This window comes from Danio rerio, chromosome 14 (genome assembly GCF_049306965.1).
Source record: "Danio rerio strain Tuebingen ecotype United States chromosome 14, GRCz12tu, whole genome shotgun sequence".
Taxonomy (NCBI): domain Eukaryota; kingdom Metazoa; phylum Chordata; class Actinopteri; order Cypriniformes; family Danionidae; genus Danio; species Danio rerio.
In genome coordinates this window covers 37,839,581-37,861,155 of record NC_133189.1, presented here as the reverse complement: position 1 = coordinate 37,861,155, position 21,575 = coordinate 37,839,581, and the positions used below count along the sequence as shown (strand labels likewise).

At 37.1% G+C, this 21,575-nt stretch overlaps 1 protein-coding gene across 7 annotated transcripts in view; it reads left to right on the top strand.

Annotated features, from left to right (window-relative positions):
- Positions 1–21,575, top strand: part of septin6 (septin 6) — a 30,223-nt gene that overhangs the window by 6,196 nt on the left and 2,452 nt on the right. The window contains exons 3-11 of one of the 7 annotated variants that reach the window (XR_225093.6): positions 2,160–2,355; positions 4,849–5,035; positions 7,563–7,724; positions 9,341–9,437; positions 13,655–13,823; positions 13,945–14,077; positions 15,188–15,378; positions 15,905–15,961; positions 19,030–19,776. Coding sequence is in view for 4 of the 7 variants with exons in the window: in XM_005173239.5 (XP_005173296.1) it covers positions 2,160–2,355; positions 4,849–5,035; positions 7,563–7,724; positions 9,341–9,437; positions 13,655–13,823; positions 13,945–14,077; positions 15,188–15,378; positions 19,030–19,045 (1,151 nt within the window). In the remaining 3 variants the exon portion in view is untranslated. 7 annotated transcript variants of the gene reach the window in all.

Here is a 21,575-nt window from a genome sequence, read left to right as displayed (position 1 = left end):
CAAGCAGGCTTTTCTCCTCTTCATTCTTGATTATTGTGTGAAGTTCAGGTATAATGAATACTAACTGCTTTGGCATGCTGTAAATATCACGCAGTGTGTATCAGAAGAAAAGCAGTGATGCAATTCATGTAACTATCAGCTGGAATTGTCTTATGAGGAAGAGAATCAGTGTGCCGTTTTAAATGTAGTCTCGTGAATATCATACCTTGTGATGTTCAGGGTGAGAAGTCATCAGTTTAATTTTAGGTCTCAGAAGAGGCCTTTTGGTTTGAAGTAGAGCTGTGCAATATTATACACTCACAGGCCACTTTATTAGGTACACCTTACTAGTACAGGGTTGGACCCCCTTTTACCTTCAGAACTGCCTTAATCCTTCATGGCATAGATTCAATAAATAAGTTGGAAAATTCCTCAGAGATTTTGCTCCATATTGACATGATGGCATCACGCAGAATCTCCCATTCTGCCACATCCCGAAGATGCTCGATTGGATTGAGTTCTGATGACTGTGGAGGCCATTTGAGTAAACTGAACTCATTGTCATGTTCAAGAAACCAGTCTGAGATGATTCGCTCTTTGACATGGCGCATTATTCTGCTGGAAGTAGCCATCAGAAGATGGGGACACTGTTGTCATAAAGGAATGGACATGATCAGCAGCAAACTTGGGTAGGCTGTGGTGTTGACATGATGCTCATTTGGTACTAATGGGCCCAAAGTGCACCAAGAAAATATCCCCCGCACCATTACACCACCACCACCAGCCTGAACTTGTTGCAAGGCAAGATGGATCCATGCTTTCATGTTGTTTACATCAAATTCTGACCCTACCATCTGATTGTCGCAGCAGAAATCGAGACTTATCAGACGACAGCATTTTTCCAGTCTTCTATTGTCCAATTTTGGTGAGCCTGTGCGAATTGTTGCCTTAGTTTCCTGTTCTTAGCTGACAGGAGTGGCACCTGGTTTAATTTCTGCTGCTGTAGCTTATTCGCCTCAAGGTTTGACATGTTGTGCGTTTAGAGAAGCTCTTCTGCATACCTTGGTTGTAACAAGTGGTTATTTTTGTTACTGTTGCCTTTCTATCTAGCCAGAGTGGTTCAACCTTTTTTTTTCTCTGGCATCAACAAGGCATTTGCGCCCACAGAACTGCCGCTCACTGGATATTTTCTCTTTTCCAAACCATTCTCTGTAAACCCTAGAGATGGTTGTGCATGAAAATCCCAGTAGATCAACATTTTCTGAAATACTCAACCAGCCCGTCTGGCATCAACAACCATGCCACATTCAAAGTAATTTAAATCACCTTTCCTCCCCATTCTGATGCTCAGTCTGAACTGCAGCAGATCGCCTTGACCATGTCTACATGCCTAAATGCATTGAATTGCTGCAATGTGATTGGCTAATTAGAAATTTGCGTTAACGAGCAGTTGGACAGGTGTACCTAATAAAGTGACCGGTGAGTGTGTATACTGTATGAACAAAGTAAAAGTTAATAAATTCCTTTTGTGCTCTTTATTTCTTGCTGTCACAAAATACATTGTTTATTTTACATTAATATTTTTCCTAATTTAAATGAGAGCATTGTTGCATGTCTTACAAAGGTGCAGACACGCATTGTGTGAAAGTTGTAATCTTAAAGTGCAATATTTTTTTTATTTATATTGTGTTATGTTGTTATCAGGGTATTAGATTATTTGTATCGTGATATGCGATTTTTGTAATATTGCTCAGCCCTAGCCTGTAGTGAAAGCATGAAAGAGGCTTGCGGGAATGGGATTTGCAGCCCGAGTTTGAGAAAACGGCAAATGTGAGCCATCCATATAATTAACATTCTGGTGGTGTTGCATGATGTCCATTTCTGCTGCGCTTGTGGTTGTCAGGAGTGCAAGAATAGGACCTTCAGGCAGACCGAGCCAGGACTGCTGCACGGCTTTTAGACTTGCACACAGATTAAATGGGCTAAAGTGTTTGCATCAGCTGAAAGGAGAATTTTTTTTATATTGAAGCTGACAAAAATATGTATGCTATAATTTAACAAACTATATTTAGAATATCCTATACATGGCATAATCTGAGGATTGTGGATGTAAAAGTTGGTATCTTGAAGATTGTAGAAAATTTGTGTGTGGTAGATAAGCTGATGTGTTTTTGTTACAGGGGAGACGGGTTTGGGAAAGTCAACCCTCATGGACACCCTGTTTAACACCAAATTTGAGGGCGAACCTACACAGCACAATCAGCCTGGAGTGCAGCTCAAATCCAACACTTATGAGCTGCAGGAGAGTAATGTCCGACTCAAGCTCACTGTGGTCAACACTGTAGGATTTGGAGACCAGATCAACAAAGAGGACAGGTAAGATACATATTTGCCCCCATTTGCAGTACATTGTTTTACATGTGGTCAGATGTGCTGTGTTATACCAAAGCACATGGATTAAGTTGACATCCTCGCATCTTTCTTTCACTTGCTTTTTTGTGCTCATTTTAAGCATGTAACACATTGATTGATTCAGTTTTTTCACATTGAGTACTTATGCTCTCAATGAGTACGATTACATGGACACCAATAATCAGATATTAATAGCTTAAGACAGTACTCTGATTAAGAGTCTACCATGTACACAGTGATTTTTGATAAATTAATCTGATTTAAGAATCATAATGAAACTAAACAAATCAGATTAAATGTGGAGTATGTCAATTTTAGTCGCATTATTGAAGTGCAGTACAGACATGAACACATACATACATACATACAGAACACATTAATTAAACAATTACCATCGTGCAGGATTTTACCATGTTTTGCAACAGGATATTTCATACACACACGACTGTTTGATACTATTCTCTGCACCTATTGAGTCAGTGAAGGACCACAGATACACACATCGTGAAATGCAGAGTTTTTTTTTCCTCATCGGCGTGTGGTATTAAATTCCATTAACACAACCCTCTTCCACCAGTCCTTAATTTGTATTCTTATTCAATACCTCAGTTTGTCAGGGGGGCATAAATGAAATATTCCTAAATGAAAGTGAGTGCTGAACTGTAGTTAAAGCTGAAAAATTAGAAATAAAACACCCGAAATTACATAAAACTGAGGAAAGGTGGATAGCGCGGTAACGCAACGACATTAATCCATCAATGTGCTATAACATGTAAACCAGATCATGAAAGGAACATTTAAAAAGCAACTCATGTAAACACCTTAATCATATTATTGTGTTATTCAGATTAAGGCAAATATTTTGATAACTAATGTCCATGTAAACATAGTCAATAAAGTCTAAATGCCATTGCTCAGAATAGACACATGTCAGGTGGATTCAGGGTTGTAGTTTCTGTAACCAGTGACCAGTGGCCTCATGTATGAAGACTTGCGTTGAAATCATACTAAAACATTGCGTACGCACATTTACAGCAAAAAATTCAGATGTATGGAACACTGCTTATGCAGAATCCCACACATATTCTCTTTGTACATCCGAATTAATGTGAAACTGAGTGCACGAGCGCAAAACCCCTCCCTGCCTCCTCCCCCGTGAGAATATGCTAATGACTCTACGTTGGCAAAACCAAACGCAAAAGCAATGGCAAAAGCAAGCAAAAAGAGAAACTTTGAACAGAATGTGAATTGGAGGTGCTCCTTTTGTTGGTAGACGGGAGAAAAACAGTGTTTTTTTGCAAGTTAGCCCTTCGGAATTAATAACAAGAGAAAAAGTGGGAGAGTTTAACTGACGTGGTTAACGTGGTTGGGTCTAAACATCGCACTGTGAGTGAGTTAAAAAAAGAAATGGTCTGATGTAAAGGTGTAAAATTTTGTAGTGTCTATAGCAGCATGAGTGGCGTAGCTCGTAAAGCGCATGGCAACATATTTTGACACGTTCGAGCATGAACTCGGTTCGAATCCAGCGTCTGAACTCATTCTTCTTTTTCCCCATTACATATCAGATTTTGCCTACTCTTCATTACGAGGAACACAAGTAGGAATCATTAATAAGTGTGGTTGTATTATGTTAAGCGCATTTGAGCATCATATTTTATTTGCACATTTACTGAATGGCGCCTTTATAGCAATGTGTGTGCAGTAGATCGCTCCGATTACATTGGGAAAACAGGCGATTGATGTAAATTGCGCTTTAATGTTTGGCTGGTCAACTGCATGGTATGGAAACCTTATATACCTGCTAGACATGCAGATGATCCTGTCCCATACAGCTGCTCAAAGATACTTTGTAGTGTGCAATTTGTCATGATTGCCTCTAGGAGTCGCCAGTGGAAATAAAACAAACACACACAAGAAATGCACGTACGCCTGACAGGAATTTGACGTTGACCAACGCACATTACCAGTATCTTATAATCTACTTTTAGCTTATTTTATTAAAATATGTTTTTCCTAAACATTCTCTAATGCCCTGTATTTTTAGGACTGAAGAGCTTTTGACATGCTTTTTAAATTTAAGAAAAAATGTTTTTCCTGCTTCTCTAGATCCGTGTCACATGACACTTATGTGCACAGAGCTCATTGTAATGTAGAGTTTGGATGGCATTGTGAAACCAGATATTTTTAGGGGGTGGAGTATTTCCTTATTTCTTCAGGTTTCTGATGCCGTAGGCTTTGAGTGCGGCAGTTGTTAGATTACCAGATATGACTAAAACAACATCTTTACTTAAATTGCCTGAAGATTTGTTTTCAGATCTATTCATAGATGCCACAAATGGTGTCAGAGCTTTATACATATTTGTTTTATGATGTTCACATTTAAGAGAAAATGCCCCTAAAGTTCTTTTTGGCCACGAACTCCTTCTAAACATGTCCTCACATTTTACTTTTCAACAGTTACAAGTCTATTGTGGAGTTCATCGATGCTCAGTTTGAAGCGTACCTTCAGGAGGAACTGAAGATTAAACGCACACTACACAGTTATCATGATACACGGATCCACGCTTGCCTGTATTTCATTGCTCCCACTGGACACTCGCTTAAGTCCCTTGACCTGGTGACTATGAAGAAGTTGGACAGTAAGGTAAGGAATATCATTCTATTTTTGAGAAATGCTTGCTCAGGATTTGAGCCAAATTTACGATGATAAACACACTAATACAGTGCACTGTATTATTAAACCAAATGATATTCTACTAGATTTTTAATGCCATTATAGCTAAATACTGTTCGCTCTGTGTCTCAGCATTATTTTCTGTTTGTGCAGTGCAGTTTTCATGTTTTCAGATGTGGTTTATTAAGCATTCAGCTGATGGCTATGCCATGTTTAATGTCACTGGAGCTGTGTAGATGGAGTCAGTGAAGGTCAGCTGTGTTATACTACATTCTCTTTCATCTGTCTGTGTGCTGCACAGACTCCCTCAACAAAGATGCTCTCTTGGACCTAAACAGTAGCCTTGTATGCTTAAGAAAAGATTTGTGTGTGCTCACACTGAGGGTAAACCTTTATTTAGAATATCTGCTTCAGTCTTACATTTCATCAGTTGTAAATTGTCGGAAACAGACGATGTGTATATCTAGTGGGCAGTCTACTGAGGGTAGTATTTAGATGGTGGTGTGGGTGGCAGGAGTGTAAAAATTGAGTGAGTGAGATTTGAGTACTCCGTGTGTGTGTGTGTGTGTGTGTGTGTGTGTGTATGAGGGTCAGAAGTGGAGGAGGGGCGTTCGATCCTCTCCCCCCACTAGCATGGTTACCATTCATCCTGCATGGTTAGTTTTAGCCCTCATGAGACCAGAGATTATCAGACTAATTCATCCAAAAATAAAATCATTTACTCGTCCTCACACTGTTCCCATATACCTGTCTTTCATGGCAAACAACAGATTCATTTTAGAAGAAGAGTCAGCAGGCCATTGTGTTTGACAGTAAATAGGACTGTGACTTATAGGCAAACTCTCCCTTAAATATCCTCTCTGAGCTGGTTTCAAAGTGAATAACAAATAGCTGCATATGGTGAATTCTGTTCCAATTTGAGGACGTTCAGATGTGAGAGAGCATTGGTTATGTAAGCCTTCATAGGGTTCTGTGAAGTTCATTTTAATTGCATTAGCTGCTTCTAATTAAAAATGTAAAAAGAAATCTCTTACAGCACTGCAGCAGCATCTGCATATACAGTAGAGTGAAATAAATGCAGTCTTTCCTGTAATCTGTGTACCATTTGATTTTGTTTGCTCAGGCATAAGAGATGAGCATCTATATTTATCTGGATTCAGACAGATGTTCTGAGGTTGATTACACCCAGAATTAGTTATTTACTGTGTGAGTGGTTGAAAGTTTACTGTCTGAAGGGGAAATATTTACTCACTAGGGCCATTTGAGGTTTTATATGTCAGTTTGCATTGATGTCATCCGACCACTGCTGTTCTGGCTTATTGTTCTCATCTTAATTCCTCTGCAAATGCATTGATTTAAATGTGCACTAAGCTAATTTCGACAAACAATGTTGATATTGGAAAGCACCAAAACAAGCACTCCCATAACCCAACAGGACCTCTTTTTACATCCCTGCTATAGTTACTAAACGCAGCTATTAGTGATGATTGGATGAAAGGATATAGGGCTGCACGATTAATCAAAAAAAGTTTGCGTTTTTTATTTTTTATTTCTCCATGATCTTAATTCAGCATTTCTACGATTCAGTCAATTATATTTTTAAGTTCGGGAGAAGCATAAAGCAAGTCTTCACATTGTTTTATGTTGCTCAGCAATGTGGACACCTCCAAAGGATGTTAAAAGTGTCACATACTGTATTTATAAGGCATAATTCACCCACAAATGTAATTTCTGTCTTAATGTAATGACTTGTTTGGGGCCGTGAAATTACACATGAGCTGTAACACTGTTTGTTCTCTTCCGAGAGGACGCTCTCGCTAATGGTGTCTGCTTTAGTGAACAGAACTTGCATATGCTGTGGATAACAGTTAATGAAATTAATGTTTTTTTCTTTCGTATCGACCACAGAGTATTGTGCATGAAAATAAATGTTTAACACTGTCACAATAACTACTAGCCTCTATAATGTTAAATGTAATGCAAGAATCTGAGTCTTATAATAACAAATGTCTCGTTTTACCAGTGGGAAAAAATGGTCTAATAATGTTTGTCAGTGACAATGACAAGCATATATCTCAAACAGTAATTCAACTTTAGAATTATGATTAGTTGTATTCTGATGTAATCACTTGATTGGCAATAATGACCGGGACAAATTTAAAGTCTACTCGAGTCTACACCAAGTCCAAGTCTATACAAAATTTACCATTTTAACCAAGAGTAGACTTACACCTATGCCTAATATTATTATTGTTCTTTTACCATATATTTGAGAAATAACTATAACAACAGACTTCTCATATTGACATTTTTTTACATTTAAAAAATTGTGAGAAAATTGTGAGCTTAATTTGAAAGAAAACAAATCATGATTCTTATTTTAGCCAGAATCGTGCAGCCCTAGAAGGGTATTTTGCAACTTGGGATACTGTGGTCAAAAGCATTTATAAATTATTGCTTGGTGCACCTTTAATTTGTGTTGACTTTTCTTAAATAGGTAAATATCATCCCCATCATTGCCAAATCAGATGCCATTTCAAAGAGTGAACTTGCCAAGTTCAAAATCAAGATCACGAGTGAGTTGGTGAGCAATGGCGTCCAGATCTACCAGTTTCCCACTGATGATGAGACCGTGGCGGAGATCAACTCAACTATGAATGTAAGGATCAAACTGCTGAATTTCATTCACATTCATCCCTGTTGTTGTGTGCATGAAGTATTATTTTAATTTGTGCTAAAAAATTGTTTTTAATGTGTAATAATTTTTTTAAATATATTTTTTAAATCTACCAAAAATTGAATGCAGATTTTTATGCTAAAATTATTTTTTGAACTGAACAACAGAATGCTAACCTTAAAAGATTGGATAACCTTATATGTCGCACTGTATATTTCAGGCAAAAATAAAATAAAAACATGCAGCTACATTAGAATAGGTTTTCAAGTCTTAAATTCAGTTACTGTGAGCAATATGAGAAAAAATTCCTCTCACAGGATGTTGGTAATTATCTAATTACTTTAGAAAAGATTTAAAATGATGTGGTTTTCTTTGACTTAAAGGGGATAGATTTCCCAATTAATTACCCAAAAATGTAACTTGTAGCTTAATCCTCCACCTGTTATTCTAAACCTGTTTGAGTTGTTTTTTCCTGTTGAATACAAAAGATATTTTGAAGAATGTTGGAAACTGGTATCCATAGGTATGTCAATGGCTTCTGATTTTCAACTTTCTTTAAGATATGCTCTTTTGTATTCAACAGGAAAAATGAACTCCAAAGCAGTGTTGTAACCACTTGAGGGTGATTTTTCTTTTTTGGCTGAACTGTGCCTTAAAAATCTCTTGTGTTAAATGTCATATATGCACTATGTTCTGTTTTGCTTGGAGACTAAGCGTTTTCTACTTTAGTGCTTGGCCAGTTCTTATTTCATGTCATAGTTTAGCAGTTTAAGTGAGAAAGAGTCCATATGGCGTCCAGCTTTTCCTGCCTGTGTTTGCTCACAGGAATTGACACCACAATAGGAGAGGCATTCTTCATCAGTTTACTCTCACAGCATGATTGTACTGTGGGAAAGACACACTACAGATGAATGAATGTCAGTGTCTCCACACAGCCCATGCCTACAGGGTTACTGCTGGGTTCATCCAGTACTGGCTAACCATTGCAAATAAAGATAGCTGACCTTAGGACCATCCTGCTTGTTTTAAGTGGGATGTTCCCTCATATATTTGTCTCAGTGATTTTGTAGATCATTCTTGTCTTTTAGACAAGACCATTTTAGAATAGACCATTTTGTTGTTTTTACTTTTTTATTCTGAAAGTCATTCTCACAGTTTTTTGCATTTATTTAATAAATACACTAAAATGACGATATTTTGGTAACTTGTAATACAATTTTGTCATGATTTGAAAATATTCTAAATAGTAAACCATTCTTGTGAATCCAAATTAGAATATTTAGCCGTAATTATTACTTATCTTAGTTATAAATGTTGTAAACAGTTTTAATATTTTTTGGATTTTTAATTTTTACTTTTTCCCCAAGAGTCTTGTATAACTGAAAGTTAAAAAATTGCATTTTTTTGCTAAATAAAATCGTTTGTATCATTACTCTATCACTTTTGAAATACCCTTTGCCAAAACCGGTCACTAAACATTTCTTTTTATTTGCCCCTTTATGTATCTACATTGAATTAAATGCTGTGTCATCATGGGTATTTCTGTAAGAATTAAAGTGTTTCTGTTAATAATTTGTTTGTGGGTTTTTTTTCTGCAGGGTCATTTGCCTTTTGCAGTGGTGGGAAGCACTGAGGAAGTGAAGATTGGGAACAAGATGGTGCGAGCACGCCAGTACCCATGGGGAACCGTCCAGGGTAAGTGCCGGTCACGTCTTCTAGAGGAAATGACACTGGGCTCTTCCCTCTGTTTGGCCGTGGCCTCTTTGTTCAGGATGTCCAGACCCAACCCATCCCTGGCTTTCTCTAGCATTTTGTCTGGACACTCCCACGCTACTCGCAATTTCTTTTCTCTTTTTTTCCACAGCAGGGTGTAATGTTAATGTATTAGATCTGTCAAAAAGAGAAACTGAGGTGTAATTTTCATTTGACTTATGATTGTGGAGCTACAGGAAAATGACATCAGCACAGTGCTGATTTGTTGTTTCATAGCATACACAAAGCCATCACTGGTTGCTATTCTGAGAGGTGAAGTGAAAGGCAACAGGGAAGAAGAAATGTATTTTTTAAACTTTTTTTTTTAAAGATCGTCTAAAAACAGAACTGGTTAAACATCTACTTCATGCTCTACTACTGATTATTTTTGTTCATTCTAAATAATGCAGCCTTGTTAAGAAGACTTTTTTTTTTACTTTTCTTCCCCATTCTGAACTGCAGCAGATCGTCTTGACCATGTATACATGCCTAAATGCATTTCAGGCTGGTGTTGGTGTAATGGTGCGGGGGATATTTTTTTGACACACTTTATGCCCATTAGTACCAATTGAGCATCGTGTCAACGCCACAGCCTACCTGAGTATTGTTTTTTTATCCCTTTATGACCACAGAGTACCTATCTTCTGATGGCTACTTCCAGCAGGATAACGCGCCATGTCATAGCGCCAATCTTCTTAGACTGGTTTCATGAACATGACAATGAGTTGTTTCACATCATGGATGTGCAGCTAGCAAATCTGCAGCAAATGCATGATGCAATTATATCAATATAGACCAAAATCTATGAGGAATATTTCCAGTACCTTGTTGATTCTATGCCACAAAGGATTAGGGCAGTTTTGATGGCAAAAGAGGGTCCAACTCGGTACTAGGAAGGTGTACCTAATAAAGTGGCCGGTGAGTGTAAAAATACAGTAAAAAAACGTAATATTGTTTGTTGCTATATAAAAAAATTCCCTAACAGGGGACATTTATTGGTTAAATACAGACAAGAAGCATGGATGAGGAAAAACAATACATTAAAAACAAAGTCTGAAAAAAGTTTCAAATATTTTCTACTGAATAATGCTGCGTTTATTTATTAATAATAAAACGGTAATAATGAAACCTTTTACACCTTAAAATAGCATGCAACGTGATTCTTCAAACATCATTGTTTTCTGCTCAAACCCACAATTTCTCTAATTATCTGGTTTAAAGGGCATTTGGACATTGTATGTTTCCAGTACAAAGATGTTCATTAGTCATGTTCCATGAGTAAGTCAAGCTCATTTCATTCTCAATTCATCCTGTCAGTCTTTATTATTGTGTGCTGAACGCATGCAGTCATTTGATGTGGAGCTTTACAGCAGCAGTGCAGTGACTCCTCAGGCTGTCTGTGACATCACTCTGAATCTCTCATCCTGCTCCCTTTCTGCTGGCACACAAGGCTGCAGGGCAGATCACGTGCTCCTACTTAATTTAGCTTCCTGCAAGCCTGACCTGACTGAAGAAAAATATTGGATATGTGATGTTTTCATGCTCCGTGTCTAGTTTACTTCAGATTTATGACAGAATTTATTCTACTACAGGACATGGATTAAAACCATATTGAAAGGAATGCAAATGTATTTCAGATAGCAAGCCTGTAAGAAAATCTCGCTATCTGCATTGGCTACAAACTAGAATATTTAAAGACCTGATATTTATTGAAAGTTCTGCTTTGTTCTTCGCTTGGGGTTAATTTGATATGCCTGAGTAGTTTTGCTTTTAGGGAACATCCATTTTAGGTAAATGCTAACAAGCTCTGCATGCTTTTCTCTTAATAACAAATGAACATTCAGCTCTAGTCTCTTCTTTAATAAGAAAGAAGCCATTAAAGTTCATTTAGAGCATTTTATAATATTTTATCTAACATTTACAGGATATGTTCACACAGATGCAAAAACAATAGCTAGAGTAAAATAAACCAATTTGACAATCAGTTATTCTAGCAGGGAGTCAGCGGATATTTCCAATGGAGTAAAATCATCTTTTTGGCTGCAATCATGCCAACCATCAAGGCTTATAGCTGAGTTGCGACAAATATCATCCATTTTATTAGAATAGCCGAAAGTAGTCAGACTGTGGTCAGGTTTAATATATTCTGTTAGGAGGAATGAGTACTTTTTGAAAGGCCATTAAGCATCCATCTATCAATAACCAAGAATACCTTAGGAAATACAGGCAATGCACACAAAACTCTTAGAAATCCTAGTCTACCACATCTGGCCTGGCAATCACCCAGAACTCCCTTGTGGAGCCTTGCTTGAAACTGAAGGTAGCCACTCATTATTTATTTAGCAAATGCAATAAAATGTATTTGTTTATGCTGTTGCAGTAGCTGCTACAAGGGAATGTGGTGGTGTCAGAAGTACTAGATCACAGCTGCTCAGAGTTCATAGAGGTCATGTCTGTTTGTCTTCGGCTTGCGTCAATGGTGTAAATAGAAGAATGCTAGCAAAACTTATATATTTCATAAAATTAAGATATTACTATAACCGCGTTTAGGAAAATAAGCTGTTTGAATTTTCTGCCCAATTTTTCTAGCTCATTATACATTCCTGCACTCTCAAGTTATGTCAATTATTTGTCTGCAACTTCTCTATAAATAACCTCCCTCTTTAACTTTTAAGTTTCCATCATTAAGGGTAATTAATGGGTGTGGCATGTACAAGAGATTTTTCTTCTTTTTCCGTATCTCAATATATACTCTTTAAATAAAGGTTTCAAAAGTTTTATTTTGTAGCAATGCCATAAAAGAAACATTTTAGGTTCCCATAAGAATCTTATAGTGTCCTTTAAAAAAAACTTCAATAATTGAGGTTTAGTTCACCCAAAAATGAAAATTCTGTCAGTAATTTCTCACACACTTGTTCCAAACCCCAGAGACCTTCACTCATACTGAACACAAATGAAGATGTTTTAAGATGAATTTAAGAGCTCCCTCATTCTCCATAGAAAATAAGGTTCCAGAATCCCGACTTGTTTAAAGAAAAAAAACATCCTCATTCAGGTGTCTTCAGTGGTTCAATCAAAATATTGTTAAACTATGAGAATACTTTTGTGTGCTTATAACAAAAATAATGACTTTATACAACAGTTTCTTCTCCTCAGTGTCAGTATAGAGTGCTCATCCATTAGTGATGTGCACTGATCTATACCCTGGATGCCCACACACGACTTTCTTTAAAAACAAAGCACAGGTGCATCCATGGTGTATGTGACACACACACACAAAGGCTGCGTCCGAAACCGCCTACTACTAAGTAGGTACTGCATTTGAACTTAAAGGTACTACTCGGCCGTTAGAAAAGTATGTTCTATACAGTATGAATGGAAGACGTCTGAATGGAATTTGGATGCACTACATCCGCCATTTTGTCATGGCCACGTGACCTGCCTGTGTCAGTTGCGTTGCTTCATTGATTCCCATTCATGAATTCTCTCGAGGGACATCATGGGATAGCGCAGCATACATGGGATGCGCACTTCAGAATCTCGCCGGAAGTAGTGAGTCATCCGGGTATTTCTCACATACTGATTTTTGAATTTATAAATTCGGACATACCACTTAGCTCACATACTGATTTTAGCATACGTATAGTATGGAACTATGCGGTTTCGGATGCAGCCAAAGTGTACAATTTTGCAAACATGCAACCTATGCTAACTTTATTCAACAGTTTTGTCTGCTCAAAGACTGTTTTGATTTATGTGAGCGCAAAAGTATTCTTGTGGCTTGATAATATTCTGACTTAATCACTGGTAGGTATAGGGTCTGTTTTAAGGATGATTTTATTTGACCTTTATGAATTTGGAAACTTGCAGTCTAAGAAGGACAATTGCATCTAAAATACATTATTTGTATTTCAAAGATGACCAAAGGTCTTGAAAGCTTTCAAAATAATATGAGGGTGAGTAATTTAATAATAGAATTTTAACCCTTTAAAAGTATCTATCAAACTCTTTTGCACTAAATAACATTTTGTGGGATATGAAGGTTCCATGGGTGATAGTTCTGGAACCCTTTATTTCAATAAATAACTTTTTTTATTTTCAGGAATGTAAGACTATGGTGATTAATACTCACTGAATATGATGTGTTTTGTGTTTTTCAGTGGAGAATGAGAATCACTGTGATTTCGTGAAGCTGAGAGAGATGCTGATCAGGGTCAACATGGAGGACCTGCGGGAGCAGACCCACACTCGCCATTATGAGCTTTATCGCCGTTGCAAACTGGAAGAGATGGGATTCAAAGACACTGACCCCGATAGCAAACCTTTCAGGTGAGGGTAAAGTCAAAATCACACCAGCTGAGCTGAAAAAAGGCTCCACCACACCCTGTCACATGAAGATCTGGATTTTGGGTATTAATGAATGATTAAACATCTGTTGTGTGTTGTTTAGCCTTCAGGAAACATATGAGGCCAAGAGGAATGAGTTCATGGGTGAGCTTCAGAAGAAAGAGGAGGAGATGAGGCAGATGTTTGTCCAGAGAGTCAAAGAGAAGGAGGCAGAGCTGAAAGAGGCAGAAAAGGAGGTACAGTTTGTTATTTTGTTGCAGTTTTGTTACAAATGTTCAATGCTTGGTATGTAGCAATTTAGCTAGACTGATTTATACAAGCAAATCCAAAAGAGTACCTTCAGTTCAGAAAAAATGTTGACTTAGGGTGCTTTCACACCTGTGAATCGATTCAGTTGTTCCGAAACGGAGATTACAAATGTTACATTGTTGCTCTTTGCTCTTGGAGTGGTTCGCTTTCACACTCCAAAGTTTCTAATCGGACCAAAAGAGCTAAAACAAGTCACGTGCGAGTAAACTCTCCTCACATTGGTCAGAGTGTCAGGGTTTATTTTGCAGCCTCCCGCTCAGGAGATGTGGTGGTTTTGTGGTGATTGACAAGGTGCGCGAGTGTGCGACGTATCTGAGGAGAGATGCGGTGGGGAGGGGTGAGAATGGTGCGCGACGATGCCTATTTGAGGACCGGGAGGGAGACGCGAGATTATCGGGAGATCATCATTCGTTTGCGGGCATCCGGAGACTCACGAAACTTCCTGCCCTACTCATAATTCTCTCTTCATATAGCTGTAAGCCTATTACATATCCATAAAACACTGTGATATAACCGCGCTCCAGGGTTCGTTTCAGTCGAGCCGAGACCACCTCACTCAGGCGGTCTCGGAGCGATTACTTTGGCGCGGAACAGAGCGCGATTGCCCTGTTCACATATGCCAAACGAACCGCGCTAACTGGGCAAACGAGACAGGTTCCAAAACAAAAGTATAGGTGTGAACACCCAAAAACCATGGGTAAATTATAAAATCTGACTTGCATGAATTTCATTTAATTTCATTTATGTAAAAATAGGCTCTAAGACAACAACAAATGCATATTAACATACATATAAACAGAAACAAATCTGAGTATAAAGCAAATATGTGGGTGCTTTGCATGTTTTGCTTGCTTGACATTAATTGCAGTATAAAAGTTATTTTGGAATATCAGCTACATCATGTTTCAGATGATGACAAATGGATATTATACAAAATGTATTCTACTAAAAACAGTTGTTCTATAACCGGACTATAGATTTAAAGCTTTGGTAGTTATTCAACAGCTAATGTACTGACTATGGTATTCACAATACAGCTGCATGAGAAGTTTGATCGCCTCAAGAAACTTCACCAGGACGAGAAGAAGAAACTGGAGGACAAGAAGAAGTCTCTTGATGATGAGCTGAACGGCTTCAAGCAGAAGAAAACTGCTGCCGAGCTGCTGCAGTCACAGAACCAGCAGCCAGGGGGCTCCGCCACACTCAAGAAGGACAAAGAGAGGAAAAAGTAAGTATTCCCTCCATGAGACATCAGAAACTCATGATGGAGACGAATGAGTGTGTGTAAATGTGTAAGGCATTTGACCAGTTACTCATATAAGATTGCAAAGGTCCTTAACTACATCATTACCAAAACTGTGAAATTCTTAAGGGTGCTTTTGACTGTCTAGGAAAAAAATGAAGCTGAAAGGTATAGGTTGAATGTACATGGTAAGAGGAGAGAAAACAAATAGTTTAATTTACTGGAATCGAAGCTACATTTATTGTAAATGCATATTTATTGTATGTAAAGCTAAAGAATAATCATTGCATCCTTTATCCTTTCCAGAATGTTACACAAATATAAGCTAGTTTTACAACGTTCTAATTTTATATACTTTTGGCTAAATTTTATGGTTTGTAAGATGATTACATTATGAATGGTACAATAGTGTATTCCCATTTAATTCAAGGCTTGTGCGATTCAATCTAAATCAAAGCTCAAATCAATTGCTTCAATGTTGCTGGTAATCACTCATGGTTGTGTATTCAAGCTGATTTGCTGCATTCGCCTGAAAATTATGTCGGAAGAAGATATTTGCACTGACAAGGTTCATGTTTTTGTTGTTTTTAATCCCAATCTTATCCAATTTTATAACCATTTTGCTCCTTAAGCCTTTTGTATGTCTTCACAAGGCAGCAGGTGAAGAAAAACATTTCTCACAGCTATGAGATGCTGAGGAAACACCGTTTATCATTGATCATCCTGCATTTTAGATGATACTTTTTGTTTTTGCATTGTCAAAAGTATCAGAACAGGCCCCTTTAGTCCAAATTTAGATCCTTACGGCCATTGCATTAAACTCAATGGTGTCTTACAATTTCACTGTCCCATGTTTGTATTTAGTTCTGCACATCATAGATATCTAGAGTACGGTTTTCCTCAGTTCTCATGCAGGCCAGGGCATGTACAAAATTCAGTGTGTGATTGTTGCATGTCAGGTGTTTTGTCCAGTTTGTGCACGTGTCATGTACGTCTCATCCATGCTGTTTTCCAGTTAACTCCTCACCTGCTCCCAGTCCTGCATGAGACACCTTATGCTGGTAAGGCTTTCAAAGTATCTCTTAAACCCTCATTCGCACGGGGGAAACTAAATTACGGAAACACATGTAACGATGATGGTCAGCTAGAGCCATCCTGTAATTGCAGAGCACTGCAGTAGTTATTACGGCGTTACTATTCATGCCTAAACACCTAAACACGAGCTGTGTGAAGAATGTCTCTGTGGTGGCAGCAGGGGATATTATGTCATCAGCGCCAGGCGAGAGTTTCTAGCTCTCCCTGTGTGATGTGCAGCCATCTGCCATCTGAATCCATAACAATCTGCTGTTGTTTGCACTCCATTGCTCATCCACATCTCGCACAAAAGAGCCTTTAATAAAGTCTGCTCCCACAGCTGGGTCACACTGGTCCATCACTTGGCTATAAAATAATGCAGTTGTTGAGTGAGCTTTACTGTGCCACAGACTAATTTGTAATAGTTAACACAATTGTTGCAGCTTGGATTTCCGGCTCAGCCGTTTAGTTCCAGATATAAAAACTTCATGGTTTTCTCTCTAAGGATATACATTTTTAATGTTAAATTATTGATAAACCTTTAAACACAGACTTATGAACTCAGACGTTAATTACTGCGGTACAAATTCCAGCGTAATGGATGTGACATTTGCAGTAAAAACTCAAAACATAAATTCACAGAGAAAGTATTTGTTAACATTATATTGAAACATCTGTTTATATATTCCCACAACAACTATCCACAGAGTTATGGGATCCGAAAAATATCAATTTGTAAACAGTTTTTACATTTTAAACGAGGAAAATATACGTGTTCGGGATTTGATCAAATAGGTTAATGAGTTTACAGTATACAGCATACTTTGTAGAAATTGTGAATTAAACTGCACAACCCAAAGAAACAATGTTAATCTAAAGGATAAGAGTTTGCTCTCTAAAGAACAAAAATAATTTATTACATTTATATTTTACATTTTTTGTATTTATGAGGAAAAGGCTTCATTATGGATGTGACAAATGTGAAATTTCCACTTGTGTGACTTTGGTGAATCAAATATAATTGTTTGAGAACATTGACAGAGACATTTTTGAGTATTTGTAAAGTATCTTAAAATACAAGCCTACATGTACAAAAAAAACGTAGAAACGGTTTTGCTATTTTGGTGAACTTTTTTATGGCAAGGTTGACATTTGCATGGAATTGCTCACATGCTTTTGTTGAAGACATCTATTTACAGTTATTAAATGTAATTTAATTGTACATTTTAAAAAAAGCTTAAATATTTAATGTTCTAGCCTTCGACTAACCTTTTAAAATACAGCAATATTTGTGTTTGTAATTTGAAATTAAGTCATAATGGGCATGTAGCCCATGTAGAAAAAAGTTCAAAAATCCATTAGTTTGCTTTTTAGAATTACAATTTCTTGTAACTTTGCACTTTACTTGCCTTCATATCATCGAAAATGTTCACATCATTTAGTCAGAAAAAAACAAAGTAATTAAATACAGTCCAGGATTTTTCCACATAGTGGATTGCAATGGGGGCCAAATATATTGCAACTTTAAAGGGCTCCCTGGCGAGGCTGTTATTAGGGAAGAACACCTCTGAATGCAAGTGTACCTGTCTGCGGACTGCAAGAGAGGGGCGTAACTTGTAGTAAGTTAGAGGCGTAACTTGCAGTTATCAAGATCCCATTGTACCATGTCACAACGAGATGTTGTAGGCAAGATAGCATAAATACTTGCCAGAGAACATTTTCAGCAAATATTTTCTTGAGTTTTCTCCAAATGTATCCACAACCAATTCATTTGATAAATTTCTATATTCATTCAATTAGCAACTCCATTCGCTGACCTCTTCGTTAGCCTACTCTGAATCGCCTCCTGTGATTGCAAATAACAGTACAATGGCGAGCGCTTTAAGGATGTAAACCTTAGCAACTTGTGGCTGTATGTTAATAACTGTGATGGTTGGGTTTAGGATTGGGGTAGGTGTAGATATTAATAACTGTTTTAACTGATGGGTACAGCACCATATTGCAGACAACATAGTTTTGACAGGTGGGTCTCTGTAATTTCAAATTAAGCCTCGACTACATGTTACGCCCCTTCATGTTACGTCCATCTTGCAGTTCACAGGCACATTCTAATCTCTGAATGCAACAGCTGCCCAATCAAAATAAGGGACTCTGGAGAGCTGTGCGATAATAAATAATAAACACATTGTTTTATATGGACTTAATAAATAAAGTTTTTTTTCACATTTTGTCTTTACCTCCAATACATTTTGCAGTGTACAATTGAAATCATAGCTGATTGACTTGATTCATTGCCCACAATGCTATAAGGATAACTAGAATCCCAATGGATTTTTAAAAAACAGCACAGCAGAATATACAATATAATCGTTTTCATTTGGCACAAAAAGAGAACAATTCGAAGCCTTACCACATACACTCCTGAACCTGCTTTCAAGTGTTTGAACAGATGCACGACTAACTCTTTTGATTATCCCCCCCTCCTTTTATTTGTTCATATGTGTTAATACAACAATTTTCAACCTGTAGGGAACAATAACCTTCCTTCTCTCTCATTTCCAGTTCAGGATTCCTGTAGAAAATGCTCCCCCTGCCCGCTGTGAATGAGCTCTTCCCTCCTCAGTGTTCCTGAGCCCTGCTGTTCCCGTTCCCTTTCCCCTTGCTCCTGTCCCCCAGTCTCATGCATAACACAGCTGAGGAGGGATATTAACTGTGAATGGAGTCCTCCTTTAAATTGTTTAACTCCTCCTTTTTTATATTTTTAAATGCCATTGTTTCTTCATTGTTTTACTTGCGGTAATGATACATGATGCTTTGATTTGCATGACTAGTGTATGATTTAACTTTAACTTGAGTGGCTACTGTTGTGGATGTGCTGTAGTGAGCACACAAGTTAAAATGAGACAAATCAAATTTTATTAGTAATCAATTGTCACTAGAATAACCGTAGGTTAAATGAGCTGCTTTCACTTTAGTCATGTAGTGAGATTTGGGATATTTTTATGCTGTTAGTAGTAAAAAAAAATAGTGGTTTTGTCTCATTTTAGCTTATGCATGTTATACAGATGCTGTCTGGTCATCTGCAGCTGTACCTCAATGTTTTTTCCCCATAAACATATTATTGCTTGTATTGTAGAACAACTTCACATTGGCACATTTCATCTAACTATAAGCACCTTTTTATAGTTTATTTTTGATGACTATTTTTCACAAAATTTAAATAAAGTATCATTACCTAATCATTAAATATAAATTGGAAAGAAATATTTTTTTTGTATTCATAATAAAGGGCATTCTTTCAACTTTAAACTGTGGGAAATCATTGTGTATGAATATCAGACAATACTGGATTATATTATCACATTATTCATTTGAGTGAAGACTTTTTTCCCCCCCTTTAAGGAGAAGCTGGACTGTCTCCTGAAGAAATGTACTGTATTTTAATGTTAATCGTACAATAGTAATTACTTGATCATACATATAAATTTACTCTTATTATTATTATTATTAATTTTATTATTATTACAAGGTTTGTAGCCTATCAAATAGGTGCTTGAACACCACCATGAGTCAAATTCCACTGAGCAATTTTTATGTATAACCAGAAGGTGAGGATAGTCTAGTTTTGGGTTTCTGCAGAAAATTACATTTATTTTCGGTCATTTAAACAAGTTGCAAATGATATATTCTAATCTACAATTAAAACTACTGCACTGGTCTTGTGCTGGATGACATTGTTTTGGATGGATTCTGGATGCTGGTCTTTCAACAGGTGGTATGGATGTGATTTTTGTCTATTAACTCTCTTGCTTCCTCCAGTCTCCCTGCTCACTGCCATGTGTGTATTTACTTTCCTTTGCAGTAATCCCTGGCTCTGCACTGAGTAATATGGTTTTGATAAGGGACCAGGCCCAGACTCTTTGGTTAACCGGTTCCGCAAGGCTAAAGGGGGCAGTGTGGACCTGGCCCTCTGAGCTCCTGATAGATCATCTTTTGTGTTTTAGTTGTGGCCTTTTCTGCAGCTTTTACTAATGCTATATTTTACTGTGCTGCCGCAAACTTTGCTTAAAGGGCTAGTTTTACTAAAAAATGAAAATTGTCATTGTTTACTCAAATTGTTCTAAACCTGGGTGAGTTTAATGTCCACTAAATGTGAAGTAAGATGTTTTGAAGAATGTGGGACTTTCCTATGTTTTTCCATCTACCTTTTGGCTTAAAAATATCATATTCCACAGCTTAAACAGATGTGAAGAGTGACAGTTTTCGTTTTTGGGTGGACGATCCTTTTAAAACTGGGCTTATTTGCTGTGTTTGTTTTGTGTTGTGCTTTGTCAGTAATAATAACTTTTCAGAAATATGGGGAGAGAAATGTAAATGAACCTGTTCACATCAAGCACAATCTAAAAACTATAATAGAGATTAAAAATATCATTCTAAAATTTTTACAACACACAGTTGAAAATAAAGGTTCTTTATTGGGTTTAGTGGATTATGAAGATGCTTTATCAGCCATGGAAACTTTATGGTGGGCAAAAAGGTTAATGTTCATCTTATTAAAAAAAAAAGGTTCTTTAAAGAACTGTTGACTGAAACGTGCTTTGGGGAACCCAAAGTAACCACTGCCAAGTTTTTCCCGGGAGACCCATATTTTAACATTTAAAGTTCTTAATGACCTCACTCCTTTTAAAAAAAATAAAATAAATAAATAAATAATACTAGCATATATATATTAGGTTTTTAACAATTGCAAAAGATGCATAAATATTAAAAACATAACCTTAATGTTGGCTAGATTTTTAAGTACACTGTAAAACTCAAAAAGTTAAGGTAACTCAAACTTTTTCTGAAACCAATTGCAACAAACCATTTAAGTTAAAAAACGAATCCTAATACTAATCCTAGTACTGTAAACTCAAACTAATTGAGAAAAAGAAGCAATTTAAACACAGTAAAACCCAATAAATGAAGAGAACCTATACCAACTGAGTACTGTAAAACCCAATAAGTTAAGGCAAGTCAAACCGTTTGAGGAAACCGATTGCAAAAAACCATTTGAGTTACACTAATCTTTGAGTTCTGTGAGCTTACTCCATTTAAGTTGAAGCAAT